The sequence below is a fragment of the Solanum verrucosum genome, unplaced genomic scaffold (genome assembly GCF_900185275.1).
Source record: "Solanum verrucosum unplaced genomic scaffold, falcon-dt-bn FXZP01000261.1, whole genome shotgun sequence".
Classification (NCBI taxonomy): Eukaryota; Viridiplantae; Streptophyta; class Magnoliopsida; order Solanales; family Solanaceae; genus Solanum; species Solanum verrucosum.
In genome coordinates this window covers 9,158,732-9,172,960 of record NW_026019969.1, presented here as the reverse complement: position 1 = coordinate 9,172,960, position 14,229 = coordinate 9,158,732, and the positions used below count along the sequence as shown (strand labels likewise).

The window sequence follows — 14,229 nt, the reverse complement described above, 5'->3', positions numbered from 1 at the left end:
TATATATATAAACTTTTTTCATCTCTTCTTCCCTAACGCCCCCTTTGCCTCTACTGCAGCCTCTCAGAGCAGTTGCTTCGTCTGTAAAATCTTGAAGGTTAGAAGCCCTTTTTTTCTAAACTGAACTGTAAACCCATGATTTTGGTATTTTCTTTAGTGTCTGGGAAGTTTAATGGATCTTTTTACACTATTGTGAAATCAATCTTTTAAAAAATTTTATTGGGGGTGGTTCAATTTTGGATGAGTTGACACGATATATTTAGTATGAGGGTTTATGGAGTCTGTTATTGATTCTATTTACCTGACTGAGTTTCGTGTTCGACTTTTTGGAAACAACAGGTTGCTGGGTTTTGTGGGTTTTAACCTTTATCAAGAAAGAAAAAATGTCTGGGTAAGTGTTGCCATTTGCCATTTTTAAGATCTCTTGTTAAAATTCTGTTTCCTTGATTCTTTCTGGTTTTAAAGTTGTTATCTTTTTGGTTTGTAGTGATCTAGACCTGTGATAAATCTTTAACTGTTTGATGATTTGGTTGTCCTATAATGAATAGTTTTTAGGTAAGTGTAATGTGCAAATTTATTGTCTCTAGATTTCATGAAACTAGAACCAAAACATTCCCTGTAATCAGACTAGTTATTTTAATGACTTCGTATGAAACCAACTAATAAAACTATCCAATACTGATTTGTTAATATGTCGAAGCGTAATGAAATTCATTACCCTAGATGAGTGTTTTAATTCTGCTTATATATTGTAAAACTTATAGCTGTGTGGACATTGTTTATGTTATCTGGATGTAGACAAAATCAATCATAAAAAGTTGGCTAGATTAGAGATTGCATATTTAGATTAAGTTTACTATTTGCTGTGATGGTCCTGTACTCCATTACAGGGAAACCTTTTACAACATTCTGTATTGATGTTTGTGATTCATGTGGAATTATCTTTTATACCATTGTTATGTGCCTATGGATGGTAATTGTTGCTGTGCCAATATGGCCATTGATATGTGTCTATCTTGAACCTTTGATATAAGGTGTACTTTATCTGACATTTGTATACTTGCAGAGAGGATGCTGCTGTTGCTGTTCCCGCTGTTGAGACTCCTGCTCCAGCACTTGGAGAGCCCATGGATATCATGACTGCTCTACAGCTGGTGCTCAGGAAGTCTAAAGCTCATGGAGGGCTTGCTCGAGGACTTCATGAAGGTGCTAAGGTCATTGAGAAGCATGCTGCACAGCTTTGTGTGCTAGCAGAGGACTGTGATCAGCCAGATTATGTCAAACTGGTGAAAGGACTTTGTGCTGATCACAATGTCAGTTTGATTACAGTTCCCAATGCAAAGACTCTTGGCGAATGGGCTGGTGTAAGTAATTCATGAAACTTTAGTTGTGGAATTTAAGGTTCCTCGGTCTTCACCGTACCTGATTAGCTGCTTAATAATGTACCTATGCTTTTTCACATGGTATATATGGCACCAGAGGATTCTGATTATTAACTTTGTTGGTTATTCTGATTATTAACCATGTTTATTGAAGTGTATGATGTAAATTAAAATTTAACTACTCGTTGACTATAATCTTTTTTCTTTTACAGTTATGTAAGATTGATTCTGAAGGTAAAGCAAGGAAGGTTGTTGGTTGTGGCTGTGTTGTTGTGAAGGTACACATCCTTTATTTTTGCATTTGCGTAAACAGTACATGATAAGTTGCCCACTACAGCTTGTATACATCATAATAAATTTTGTGATTGTTCTTCAGGATTACGGTGAAGAGACCGAGGGTCTCCATATCGTCCAAGAGTATGTGAAGTCTCATTAGATAGAAATTGGAAATGGAGCTTTAGGACTAATGGAGCTAGAGGATCCCCTGAGGCTATGTTTTTCTATATTTATCTGTACTTGCTTGCATTAGAGTTGAGTTTGTGATATTTTAAACAAGTTATTTTTGTGACTTCCAATTTTGTTTTCCCATCAGGGAGGATCATCTAATACTTGGTTGAAACTGCCCTCTTAAGTAATGATCCTACCTATTTCCGGCACTCTCTAATACTTGGTTGACAAGTCTCACTATTTCCTTTCTGGAACAGTTTTTTTTTAATTTTTTGTTTAAGTTCTCCATTCTTACTTCTTTTTCTGGCATGCTTTGATAGCTTAAGTACGCATCCACTTGGTTGCTATTTGAATGTTGAAGACGATACGTACTATCGCTGAGAAAAATAAGATTAGGCGTTACTTATCCTATAGGTTGATTTGACAATATTTTATCTTCTTTAATTGAGATAAGGGTATCTATCATGCTTGTTTAATCACATGTACTAGTTTATTCATTAGAGTCGATATTCCTTTACCACCTTTACACGTACGGTTCATTTTGTTTACAATTGACAAAGATCACACAAATCTTTCGAAACAATAATATAATACATCTACAGAATAAAGTCATTTTCTTTTTAGACAGACTTTTGTGAAATGTAACACAGTATGATTCTCAATCTCCCCCATAAATCCTAACTAATTTTTATTTTGAAAAATAAAATAAAATTCCTGTTGTTGCATGAACACAGACTAGACAACACGATACGACTAGATATTGACACGAGCAGAAAAATACAAAACATTAGGGGATTATGATGAGTCATATTGGAGTACGAAGAAATTTTGTCTAATCCAAACTTTTCACTAATTGAAAATTCTAAGTGCTGTGCACTTCTTTTATGATGTTACGTGATAGAATTAAATTTGAGTAAATATAACAAATTAGAATGTTAATGAAACGTTAATCTCTTAAAAGAAGTATAGCTGGAGTAGGTAAGCAACAAAAACAATATCATACTCATAAGTGGGGTCTAACGTAAATAAAACTTTATCTCTATAGAGTGAGAGACTATTTTCGATAGATCTTCTGCCTCAAACAAATAAGGAAATATGACAAATATAGTTGTTTCAGAAACGTGAGTAGCAAAATCAAACTACAAACATTCTGGTCAAAACATTCTCCCAATGCAAATGTTGGAGAATTTATGTATATTTCACTAAGAGTTCCCCAAAAAGCCATAGATAAAAGCGTAACGACACCAAAGAATAACACGTCATTTATAGGAAAAAAACCATACAAAATAAGTAGTAAATTACAATATCTTTGATAAATAATTCTACTTCTACCTACTTTTGGAATCTTGTGTTTGGCAATGCATGCCCCTAAAAAGCCTCATTATTGACTGCTCCGAGTTGTAATCCACTCACCCGTATTAGACTTATTCTGCTTCGATAAAGGCATTGTTACCGTAATATAGAAATAACAATCACTTAGTTATCCTCATCATCATTCATCAAATCATAGGTGAATGTAGCTCATGATTCAATAGAACACAAAAATTGAACCCGATCAATATTCTGAATTCGCCTCTGCATCTACTCCGTGACTTTATCTGCCAATATTTCCCTAATCAATAACTTCCTTTCATGTTGCGCACATGTCTTGGTAACATTATTTGTAGTAATAATACAACAATTTTTTCTACATCTTTTTCTTTTCCTTCTCAAAAGTGTTAGGCCTCGTAATATATTCCATAAAGGATACTTAATTGGCTCAATTATCACATTCTCCATTTCCATCACAATTTCTTCAATTGTTGGTCTTGTTATTTTCTTTGGAGAGACACAACGTGTGGCTATGCTTAACATGTTCTTTATCGTGGCCTCCATGTACCATGGTACATGCATTCTTTTGTCACAAATTTCCAAACTTTGTCCCTCTTTAATTAATTTTGTTGCCCAATCAACTATAGAAACAGGCGATTTCGATACATCGATCGCCTTTCTTGAAGACATAATTTCAAATAGTAGGACCCCGAAACTAAACACGTCGTTTTTCGTGCTTAATTTGCTTGGTTTTGTGTAATCAGGATCTAGATATCCGATCGTACCAGCAGGACGAGTCACCGAGTTAGAACTATGACTCGGTGACTCGTCCTGATGATCATTTTTCATCCTTAAAGCAAGTCCAAGATCAGCCAACTTAGCATTCCAATTTGAATCAAACAAAATATTGGCTGACTTTATATCTCTATGAACAATTGAATTAGGCTTAGTTTGGTGAAGAAATTGGATTGCTTTAGCAACTTGAATGGCTATTTGAGCACGTTTGGGCCAATTAGGAAGGATATTATTTTTTGCATGAAGCATTTGATAAAGGGTGCCATTTGGCAAGTATTCCATGATGAGAAAAGTTTCATTCTTGCACGAGTCGTCATCGTCATGATAATGATGACTCGTTCCAAGAAAGTTAACGATGAAAGAGTTTTCAGGCAAAGACGATAAAATACTTACTTCGTTTTCGAGTTTGGAGTTGTCTTGAATTTTTTGAAGACCCAATGATTGTTTCTTTATGGCTATGATATTCTTACCTTCATCTAATATGCCTTTGTATACACATCCATGACTTCCTTTACCAATGAGTCTTGATTGTGAGAAATTTTCTGTGGCTTTTTCAAGCTCTTTATACCCAAATTCCTTCATTTAGAGAAAATTAGAGATTTTGGTTGTTTATAATCATATTTTGGTTATGAAAGGAGCATTCTTTGTTTTGTGAGTTTGGAGGTCTAATATATAGAAAAACAAGGGAATATATTTGGCAGCAAATTAAATAAACTCTTTTTAGTCTATTGGAGTTGTACATATATAATATGACATGTAAATAAAATATTTATTGTTACAACGGATGACTTGTATCAAGGCGAATTTTTTTCTTGGATATGACCAAATCTAACAAATTTTAGTTATATGCATTTCTCATATTTTAATTTGATTTGACTCTAACAACAAGAAGTTTTTAGTATAACCACTTACTTAAAGCCGTATTTTTAGTATATATATCGGTGGAAAAAACTTATTCCGTTTCAATTTGTTTGACACGGAGTTTTTAAAAAAATAAAGTTTTTCTTATTAATTTTATGGAGTTAAATTAAAGTTGCATAGAAGTATCAACATGTTCTTTAACACTGTAATGTAAACCTGTCACATGAAATGTTAGAATTAAAGAGATAAAAAAAATATTAAAATAATCTTTAAGAAAAAGCGTGATAAATAAATTGAAACTGAGTGAATAAATCTTACAAGTATAAACCTAATATATCTTCGGAAATGTAAAGTGTTGTAACTTTTGTTTCTCTCTCTTCACATTCCTGTTGAACTTTTCCACTCCACAAAAAACCTTTTAATTAGCACCATTTACAACAAATATTCTAAAAGATTAATGTGTATTAGAAAAACCTAAGTATAATAATAAAAATGCTACAAATATAATTCCAACTAGACAATATAAGATTCATTGAGGTTTTTCTTTTCAGTGGTGGGGTTAAAAAAAGTTTAAAAGAAAAAAGAAAAATGTGCCCTAGGTTGTCGCCTAATGATTAATATATTGAGTTGAGAATTATTATTTTTAAGTTCAAATTTTAATTGAAATAAAAATAGTAAGCGATTTATTCTTATATGTTCAAATATTAGTGAACGAAGCTATCTGATACTTTTATTAGTGAAAAATAACATACTCCAATAGCTTATGAAATTAATTAGAATACTTACAAAATCGATCATAACACTTGAAAAATGAAGGAGCACAAAGAAAAAGTAAAAAGGGTTGGGCAGAGCAAAAGGCAAATTAAAAGTGCAAACTCTGACGAGTAATGCGAGTGGTAAAATTAGCTGGTTTTTTGGGCCCTATTCTACTTTTTCTTACTTTTTTGTGTACCATATGGTCCAGTTAATTTTTTTATTTTTTTTTGGGATCAAAAAAGATTCTCATTTTATGGAATTATAAGGTCTTAATATGCTAAATTACTTTTCTAAAAGCTGAAGAAAACTTTTAAATATTTTAATTTCATTGTCTTAGGCTTGTCCCTTCCTTTTTTGCTTTTCGAAATTTATAAAATCTCATTCTCATTTTTTAGTCCTGGCAGCATAGTTGTAGTGTCACAGCTACAATCACCCATTAACCTACAATTTTCTTTACGAAATGTTATTAGCTGATTCAAATTCGAGACATCTATGTAATTAATAAATAAAGATTTTACCACTCTTAGGTGTATTATTCTACCATATAATACCGAGGGTTACCCACTTTTCAATTCTTCAATTTCAACTCGACTCTTACGAATAAAACTCCATGATTATAATTACTCGGGTTGAAAATTGGTTATTTGTGAATTCCCCCTATTCATTCTCCATGCAAATTGACATAAAAAAATATGGAAAAAATATTTAAAAAAATGAATTCTACCAACAGACAGGTGAATCTGATACATCCTTCAGGTTGGCCCATCTTAAGATTGTGGATGTACTGAATTTTGGCCCACAAAACAGTTTTTTCAAAATAGAAAACGGCGAGCCCATTAACGGCCCATAATACATATTTGTTACATGTTCAAAGCCCAAGAACTAATAAAAGCCCAGTACTCAATAACAGACAAAGAAGCCACACAATCAACAAAGAGTTCAATTGCAACTATTACGAGGCCCAAGTTCAGAGCCCTAGAACTAATAAAAGCCCAGATTCTTTTGCAATTACTCCAGTACGGGTCAATACCTTTGTGTGATCTAGTTCACAAAATATGTATACCATGTATCGTTAGTGTATCGAGATGCCATTAGATGGGTTAGATTGAATTTGGGGAAGTCAAAATGAGTTGAATTAATATATGAGTGGGTTATTGACCCACCCAAAAGCTACTTGGACTGAAATGGATTAAAATGCGAGTCATAATCTAAACCGCTCCATTCTTACTAAGATTTTTAATTGCTTTATTTGCTCTTTTATAAATTTTCAATACCTAATAATAATTACTACTTTTCTTTATTATGATTATATATTAGAGTAAATTTTAGTAGCAAAGATAAAAATCATATTAGCACTCTTTGGCTACATTTTTGCTATTTGCGCTCCATAGCCAAATTATATATACAATCAAAATATATCAATACTTCGACCATGTTAATAAATTAGATGACCGAATGATACATTTATATATGTTTCTAGCGATTTATTTATTTTTATAGTGGAACAAATACATACAATGTTTATAACATTAAATTGTATTAATTGGTACAATCTGACACACATTAATAGGGAGAATATCAATAATTAAGTTAAAGACCTACATCCATATAAGGTAACTATGGATGCTTAAATTTTTTTCAGATCAAACTAATATAGCGAAAACATGGTAAAATCGACGAATGATAAACTAAGTATTTTTAAAAAAAAAATTGGACTAATGTAGATGTGCCTAATAAGTAGGGAATCATATAAGTTTATAATAAGTGTGTTGTTTACATCAAATTTGAAAATGGATCAATTTAGACCAATAATAAATGCCCTACAAAGGAAGCTAAGTTCAAATTTTATGTAGTACCATCATAGAGGCAATAATGTTTCATAAAAGAAGGAATTTAGAGTCTCAACTTTGAGGGAAAATAGGCCCATCTCTTTCAAGGAATTGTCACAATCCTAAACTTATAGGTTTTGTAGTTTATAGTATGATGTTCTTTTTAAATAAAAAAAAAAACAATTTAATGCATACGAATGCTTTTTATTTGGAATGACATAGTAACAGAAAAATATATATGCTTGTATTGGAATTTTAAAGTGAGTGAGTTAAATTTCAACAAAGCAAAAAACACATTGGTAATTTTTTTTCATCTGTCTTAGTCTTAGTGAATAGAGTTACATGATACTTATTGCTGATGAGAAATGATATATATTACACAAAACTAATCAAGATATGCGTAAACTGACTCAGACATCATGATTATCAAAAGAAAGTAAGAGACATTATAAAATCAAGAGAAAATACATAATTACCCCATTAAAGTAAGATCTATTTTTGAAAAAGACACTTAAACTTTGCGGGGGTCCTAATACACCACTTAACTAGATTAATGTGAAATTATTGAACCATTTTTCGATATTTTATAGAGAGAGTGTATATCACTCGCCTGAAGAGCGTGGAAATCAAAAAAAGTAAGATTAAACTTTTCTTTTGCAATATTTTTTATTAATTATATATTATTTTACTATTAATTTTTTTTTCTTCTCCTTCCCGAGCTTCACCATTGAAGGAGCTTGAAGTTTTTTTTTTCTTTTTTTTTGCTCTCTTCTCGTTTTTCATTTAGATTGGATTTCGACAGAGAGATTTAATTGTAACTAAATAACACAATCTCAGTACATAAAATAAAATGCCTTTTCACTGATAAAAAAATCCCATTGATAACGGAAGCAACAACAGATTTGTTGTTTCATCCTCGTATTTCTTCTTCTCCTTCTTGACTGTCTGGGGTGAGAATCTCTGGAAAGATGATGGCAACTTCGAAGATAGAGTCGTCGGCGTTATTTCAATGTTTTTTTTCAAATACAACCCAAGTTGATTTAGAGCAAAAATCATAGGCAAAACACATAAAAAGAAGACTTTGATAGAAATTTTAATTTGAAAACAATAAATTTTGAAAGCGGATTTGATTTTCCAGTTTTAATTTTGATTTAGTGTTGTAAATGGTGTTGTAGCAATGACGGCCACTCCACAACGAAGAAGACCAACGGATGGGTTAAGCGAAGAAAGAAAAAATAAAGAATTAAAACTAAAAAAAAAAACATAAATAAAAACAAAGATTAGGAAATTATATAAAAATTGACAGGTGGCAAACTATAATTAGTGCGTGCTTACACCTTCTTTTTTATAAGTGGGATTAATTGAAAGATGAAATATTTATATCACTTTTAAATTATTTAGTGGGATACTAGGACCCTTATAAAGTTTGAGTGTTTTTTTTAAAAAAGTGTTATAATTGAATGGGGTAATTATGTATTTCCCCTAAAATCAATATTATCTATCATTCTAGCTTTATGATGAGACTAAAGACAGCCCTTCAGAAATAAGAAATACTTCAGAATAATAATTGCACTGCCACTCTACCATCATTTTCTTTTAATAAAATATGGAAATGTGATTGTGCAAAATGGTGAAAACTGATTGGAGTCCAAAATATTGACTGCAAATTTTTTAACTCTTTATTTGGATTGGCAATCTTTTGGACTTTTTTCATCTTAATGAAATCTTCTTTTCCACCACCCCAAATCCAAAGATCATACCAAATTAATTAATCCTTTGATTAACCCTCAAATGATTGCAATTTAAACGTGTCGTTTCGCTATTCGATCAATTGAACTAATAAATATCTTAAGAATCATTACTTAATTAAATATCTCTCCTCCATTCAAGTTAAAAAGATTTCAGTGTTAATATTCTACTAATGGAGAATACAAAACTTTTTTAAAGATTAAAATATTTGTTTTATTTTCGCTAGTGTATAGAATTTTCTAGGTCACTTTATAGATTGTATATGATTACAAAAATAATCATCTAGTATAATTTCACAAAATATTTTAAATAATTAACATTATTTTCTAATATTAATTATTCACTAATTAATTTTTTTAACTAATCAACCCATTTTATCGGCCCACTTAATTCAGCCAATGTAAAAACTGGATTGAATGTGTCTTATAAAAAACTTTTTCTAAATAATTTTTAAAGAAATATATTATTTGATATATTATATACAGGGCCGACTCAACAACATTGGGGGCCTCAAGCGAAACTTAAGAGAGGGGCCCTAATATTTAATTTTTTTCATCATATATACTTTTATTTAAAATCTACTTTTCTAGCTATTTTAGATGCGAAATCATTAGGTATTATTTTATAATCAATTTGTTTTAATAATTCCTTTTCAAATGATTATATAGCTAATTCATCCAATCTCTCTTGAGACATTGTTGATCTTAAAGAAAATTTAATCAATTTTTTATTTCGAAAAAGCTTCTTTCGACTGAGGCAACGGTTACTAGAACTGTTAACATTATTCTATAACCAATATGTGTACTTGGAAAAGAATCAAGTATTTTTATGAGAATGGAGATTCTCATTAGATCATTATCTTCTACTTGTATTATTTCCCTTAACACTTTTAAGTCAAAAAATAAATCAAAATCATCAATATCAGAATAACTATTATGTGTTAAAGAAAGTTCAAGGTTAAGACAATTTATTTTTTTTAATTCTCATCATGTAGTGATCTCAATATTTTACCACTAAATAAGAAATCAAAAATATTTTCATATGATTCAATTGGTTCAAATATTTTCATACTCTACATATATAAAGCAATTAACTCTAAAAGATTCTTCAAGGGACTTTGTGATTTCGCTATCCATATTTTCATCAAATTGTTTCTTACGAGATTTAAGTTTATTTTCATCTCATATGCAATTTTCTTAGTATAAATCATAACACTCATAGTACATATAATTTTTTTTTTTTTAAATAACATATATAAGTAGTTGTTTTTAAAAAATGGGGGACCCCAAAATATATGGGCCTCAAGCGATAACTTTAGTGGTCTAGGGGTTAAGACGGCCCTGATTATATACCATCATAATCTAAAATAAATTATATGAAAACAAACCAGGAATATAAGTCATAGTTAGAATTATTTCAGCAACTCCCCTTACATTTTTTTAATACATTAATTATTCTTTTAAAAGCTAGGACCAAAAAAGGTTAATAATAAAAGTAGGATTTTTACCACCCATTATGGAGTTCAGCTAGCTGTGCATAAAGTTAGTAAAAATGAAATGATGAGTTGAGATAGAAGAATTCAGGTGTGGTAAAATTAATTCCTATTATATTACCCTAATATGGTAAATAATTGGGTCAAATTCACTATCTTCATTTACTCACAACACCCCAAAAAAAAAAAAAAAAAAAAAATAGTAGTTATTAAAATATGTTTGACTTGGCTATAGGTGCATTGATTTTAAACAGGCATAGTACAAATCTACTCATGTGGTACCAATTCAGTCAATAATTCCACACACACGTACAATTCAGTGAAAAATTAAAGAGGTAGTTCTACCAATTAATTACTTCCATCTGATTGTAGGGTCATTTTTTAGGTACTGTATCTATTTTACTTTTTAAAACTAAAAATTAAAAAATCTCGAGTGTCAATTCTCAAACTATACAATATTCTTGGATTACGTACAACCAACGAAAAAGAGGTGAAAAAAATAAATATACTTCGTATAATGTAATTTATGTGATATTATTTGACTTGATTCAAAATTTAATAAAAAGTATTTTTGTGTAATTTGTGGTCTGAAGTCATCATTTGATTAATTTGTGCGATTATAGATTAGTATTCACTGGTTTTTTTTTTTTTGTATACGTAATTTATATGATATTATTTAACTTGATAAGAATTCAAGTGAGATTTTTAATTTGGGAATACAGTAGTAGTATTTAAGACTAGTTCATTGGATTCTTCGCTGGTTGCTCATTTGTCTCCCAAAAGAACTTCATTTCTTCAATGGTCAAAAATATCTTTTTCCTTCCTTTTTATACTGTGAAATAATTCCAAAATTCATCATAGTAAAACTTTATTACAACAATAAATGAGTGATTTCGTTCAAAACCTTTATGAAAATTCCCATTAGATAATGATACCATGTAGAGCATTGATCCAGCATAAACCTTAGAGGTAATTAGCGTCTAGTATCGATTTTGAGACTTGATTAATAATCCTAATTTACATCATTTTGGGTACTCTCTAAGGACGACATCTAGGACTTTAGATCTAAATCAAATTTTTTAATTAAGAATGGAGAGATACTTACCATTTTAGTTATCTGATCTAGTACAGCCTTTGGTCGAAATGTCGTTAATTCAATAGTGTAATTTTTCAGTGAAGGAGCATCAATAACTCTCCTTGATATATATTGTGGACCTTTGTACGTTAATTAATGTGTAGGTAAACGACAATCTCGAATCAAAATTTACTTAAATTTTTTTTATCACTATTTGTACAAATATAGAAAATATAAATAACTCTTTGTGCTAAAAACCTAAATTCACTATATCAAAAATGAACTTTAGCGACAATTAATTAACGGCAATTAACACTCTTTGTATATGTCCTAATGCCTTTAGCGACATTGAATCTAATGACACTTAACTAGTGTCGGTAAAAACTTTAGCACTCTTTATAAATATGTCTATTTATTGCTGCTAAAAGTTACTTTTGTTCTAGTGATTGTTGAAGATTCATATTATTAAATTGACATTGAAGCATGACAACAATTGTTTTTATTTATGTTCCTCACCTAATCTTCCGACATTTTAATTAATTCTCTCAAAGCACTGAAAAAAGAAATTGAAAGGGGATGCTTATATAATAAATCAAAAAACATTTACCTAAGTCGTACATATAAGAAAAAATCGAAATTAATAGCAAAAAACAACAACTCTATATATATAACACACAAATTAAAATGGAGAAAAGTCTTTTTTAACAAAGGAAAATAATATCATTTCCATTCCAGGCCACAATAATATAGAATATCTTAATTACTATAATGATGTTGTTGAAAAGAAAGGATTAATTGAAGAAAGTGACTTTGATAATGAGAGATTTAGAGACAAATTACCAATAGCTGTCTAAATTGAAAAGACTTACGTGCACCATTTATAGGATTCATAATAAGTCTTATTCCATCAATTATATAAATAATATATATATAGTTTGTTTTCTAAGCCATATATATATATATATATATATATATATATATATATATATTTGGTGATATCATTGTTTTTATTCTAATGACCTATTATAATATGATACCCAAAAATATGATTTGCATATATGATTTGATTTGGCTTATTATTCGTACGTTGTTAATATAATATTCATATTTGAACCATTTTAGGTGAAGTGTCTATATTCCTATTCTCTTCTTCCAATTTCATTTTTCTTGATTGAGTAGGTTGTTGTATCTAATTAGTTAGATAAACTCATAATCGTGCTATTTTATGTCCGCCTCCCGTAATTGATACTATCTTGTGAGATTAAAAAAATCATTAATCATTTCGAGCTTTAGCGAAAACAATATAACAAACTATTAAAAAAGATATATAGTTATACTAGCTAAAGACTCTTTTCAACGCTTTAAGAATCAGAAGAAGTACTTTTTAGCAGACTAATGTTGCGCACCCTCACCGATTTAGGACAAAGTCCATTTGTAAAAGAAAACTATTCATCTCCCCCCCCCCCCCCCCCCCCCCCCCTTTTCTTAAATTTGTAATTTCTCTCCATTTTGAATTCTATATTTCGCATTCATACGACTTTCAAAAACCAGCATACACAATCATATATAAAAAGTAACTTGTTTAAAACTCTTTCATGTTTAAATAGACGTCTCAAAGTTGAGCTCTTTCAGAATGCAAATTCTTTTAATTGAGACCATTTTGTCTCGTTAAAGGGTGTATCATGTATAAATTCAAATTAGTAAGTCTGACCCGTGAATTATTGATACTAAATTGTTAAATAAAAAAGTACAAAAAATAGTTTCGTATATTTTGTTGGTTTCCTTGAGAGTAATAATGAAACAACAACCTTGATGAATCTCACCAAACACTCTGTTTACAAACCATAGTGAATGTACCCTTATGATTTGCAATTGGACCATTAGGACAAAACCTCTAATTCAGTATGAAAGTGACACATGATACATTCACACTTTCTCATATAGTCATATATATTATCAAACCACTGTAAAAAAAAAGTACTAATGCACTAAAATAAAGGCCTACTTAACAATAATAAAGAATTTCACTTCTTCATCATACAAGTACACTTTATTATGTATGTTTACACTTACTTTTTACCTCATCACAGATTTGAAATAAAAATTAAATTTCTAGAGAAAGTTGCAGCTTTCAGTTACTTTAGGTTAACTAACCCCACAATTCAGTCTCTTTTTTTCTTGGGTTTGGGGTTATTTTAGACAACAATATTTTCTTTACTCTCCGGCCTCTACGTCCTTATTTACATGTCGTCCTAATTAAAAATAAATATTTCTTAATATTTGTTATTTGACAAAATCAATGCATAAATTTTAGCATTCTTCTATTTTGAAAGTTATTACCTTTGAAAGTACAAATTTGATCTAACATAGAAAAACTAAATAAGTAATTCATGTTCATTGGTCAAACTAGTTAATTAAAGTAAATTAATTCATGTTCATATATTAAAATTTTGACTTCAACAAAACACTAAGTAAGGGTACAAATTACAATAGTAAACTTACCTAATTTTTTAAGAGGCGTGAAAGCTAAAA

The 14,229-nt window shown here is 30.1% G+C and overlaps 2 protein-coding genes across 3 annotated transcripts; one reads left to right on the top strand and one right to left on the bottom strand.

Moving 5' to 3' along the window:
- On the top strand, positions 1–2,002 carry LOC125816757 (40S ribosomal protein S12-like). Of its 2 annotated transcripts, XM_049496377.1 has the most exons (5): positions 1–97; positions 340–391; positions 1,067–1,364; positions 1,595–1,660; positions 1,759–2,002. In XM_049496377.1, the coding sequence occupies exons 2-5, from the start codon at positions 384–386 to the stop codon at positions 1,816–1,818; spliced, it is 432 nt and encodes a 143-aa protein (XP_049352334.1). In that variant the 5' UTR covers positions 1–97; positions 340–383; the 3' UTR covers positions 1,819–2,002. The 2 variants fall into 2 exon arrangements, with proteins under 2 accessions (XP_049352334.1, XP_049352335.1); XM_049496378.1 differs by lacking the exon at positions 340–391 and having other exon boundaries at positions 13–97.
- Positions 2,003–3,389: 1,387 nt separating this feature from the next.
- On the bottom strand, positions 3,390–4,644 carry LOC125815688 (serine/threonine-protein kinase-like protein At5g23170). The gene has a single exon (XM_049495227.1). The coding sequence runs from the start codon at positions 4,515–4,517 to the stop codon at positions 3,411–3,413; it is 1,107 nt and encodes a 368-aa protein (XP_049351184.1). The 5' UTR covers positions 4,518–4,644; the 3' UTR covers positions 3,390–3,410.
- Positions 4,645–14,229: the final 9,585 nt, after the last annotated feature.

Excerpts from the sequence above, each read along its gene's own strand:
- LOC125816757 (XM_049496377.1), top strand. Across the intron at positions 1,365-1,594 it reads CTCTTGGCGAATGGGCTGGT|TTATGTAAGATTGATTCTGA; the intron begins GTAAGTAATTCA and ends TTTCTTTTACAG. Across the intron at positions 1,661-1,758 it reads GTGGCTGTGTTGTTGTGAAG|GATTACGGTGAAGAGACCGA; the intron begins GTACACATCCTT and ends ATTGTTCTTCAG.
- LOC125815688 (XM_049495227.1), bottom strand. The coding sequence starts at position 4,517 with ATGAAGGAATTTGGGTATAAAGAGCTTGAAAAAGCCACAGAAAATTTC.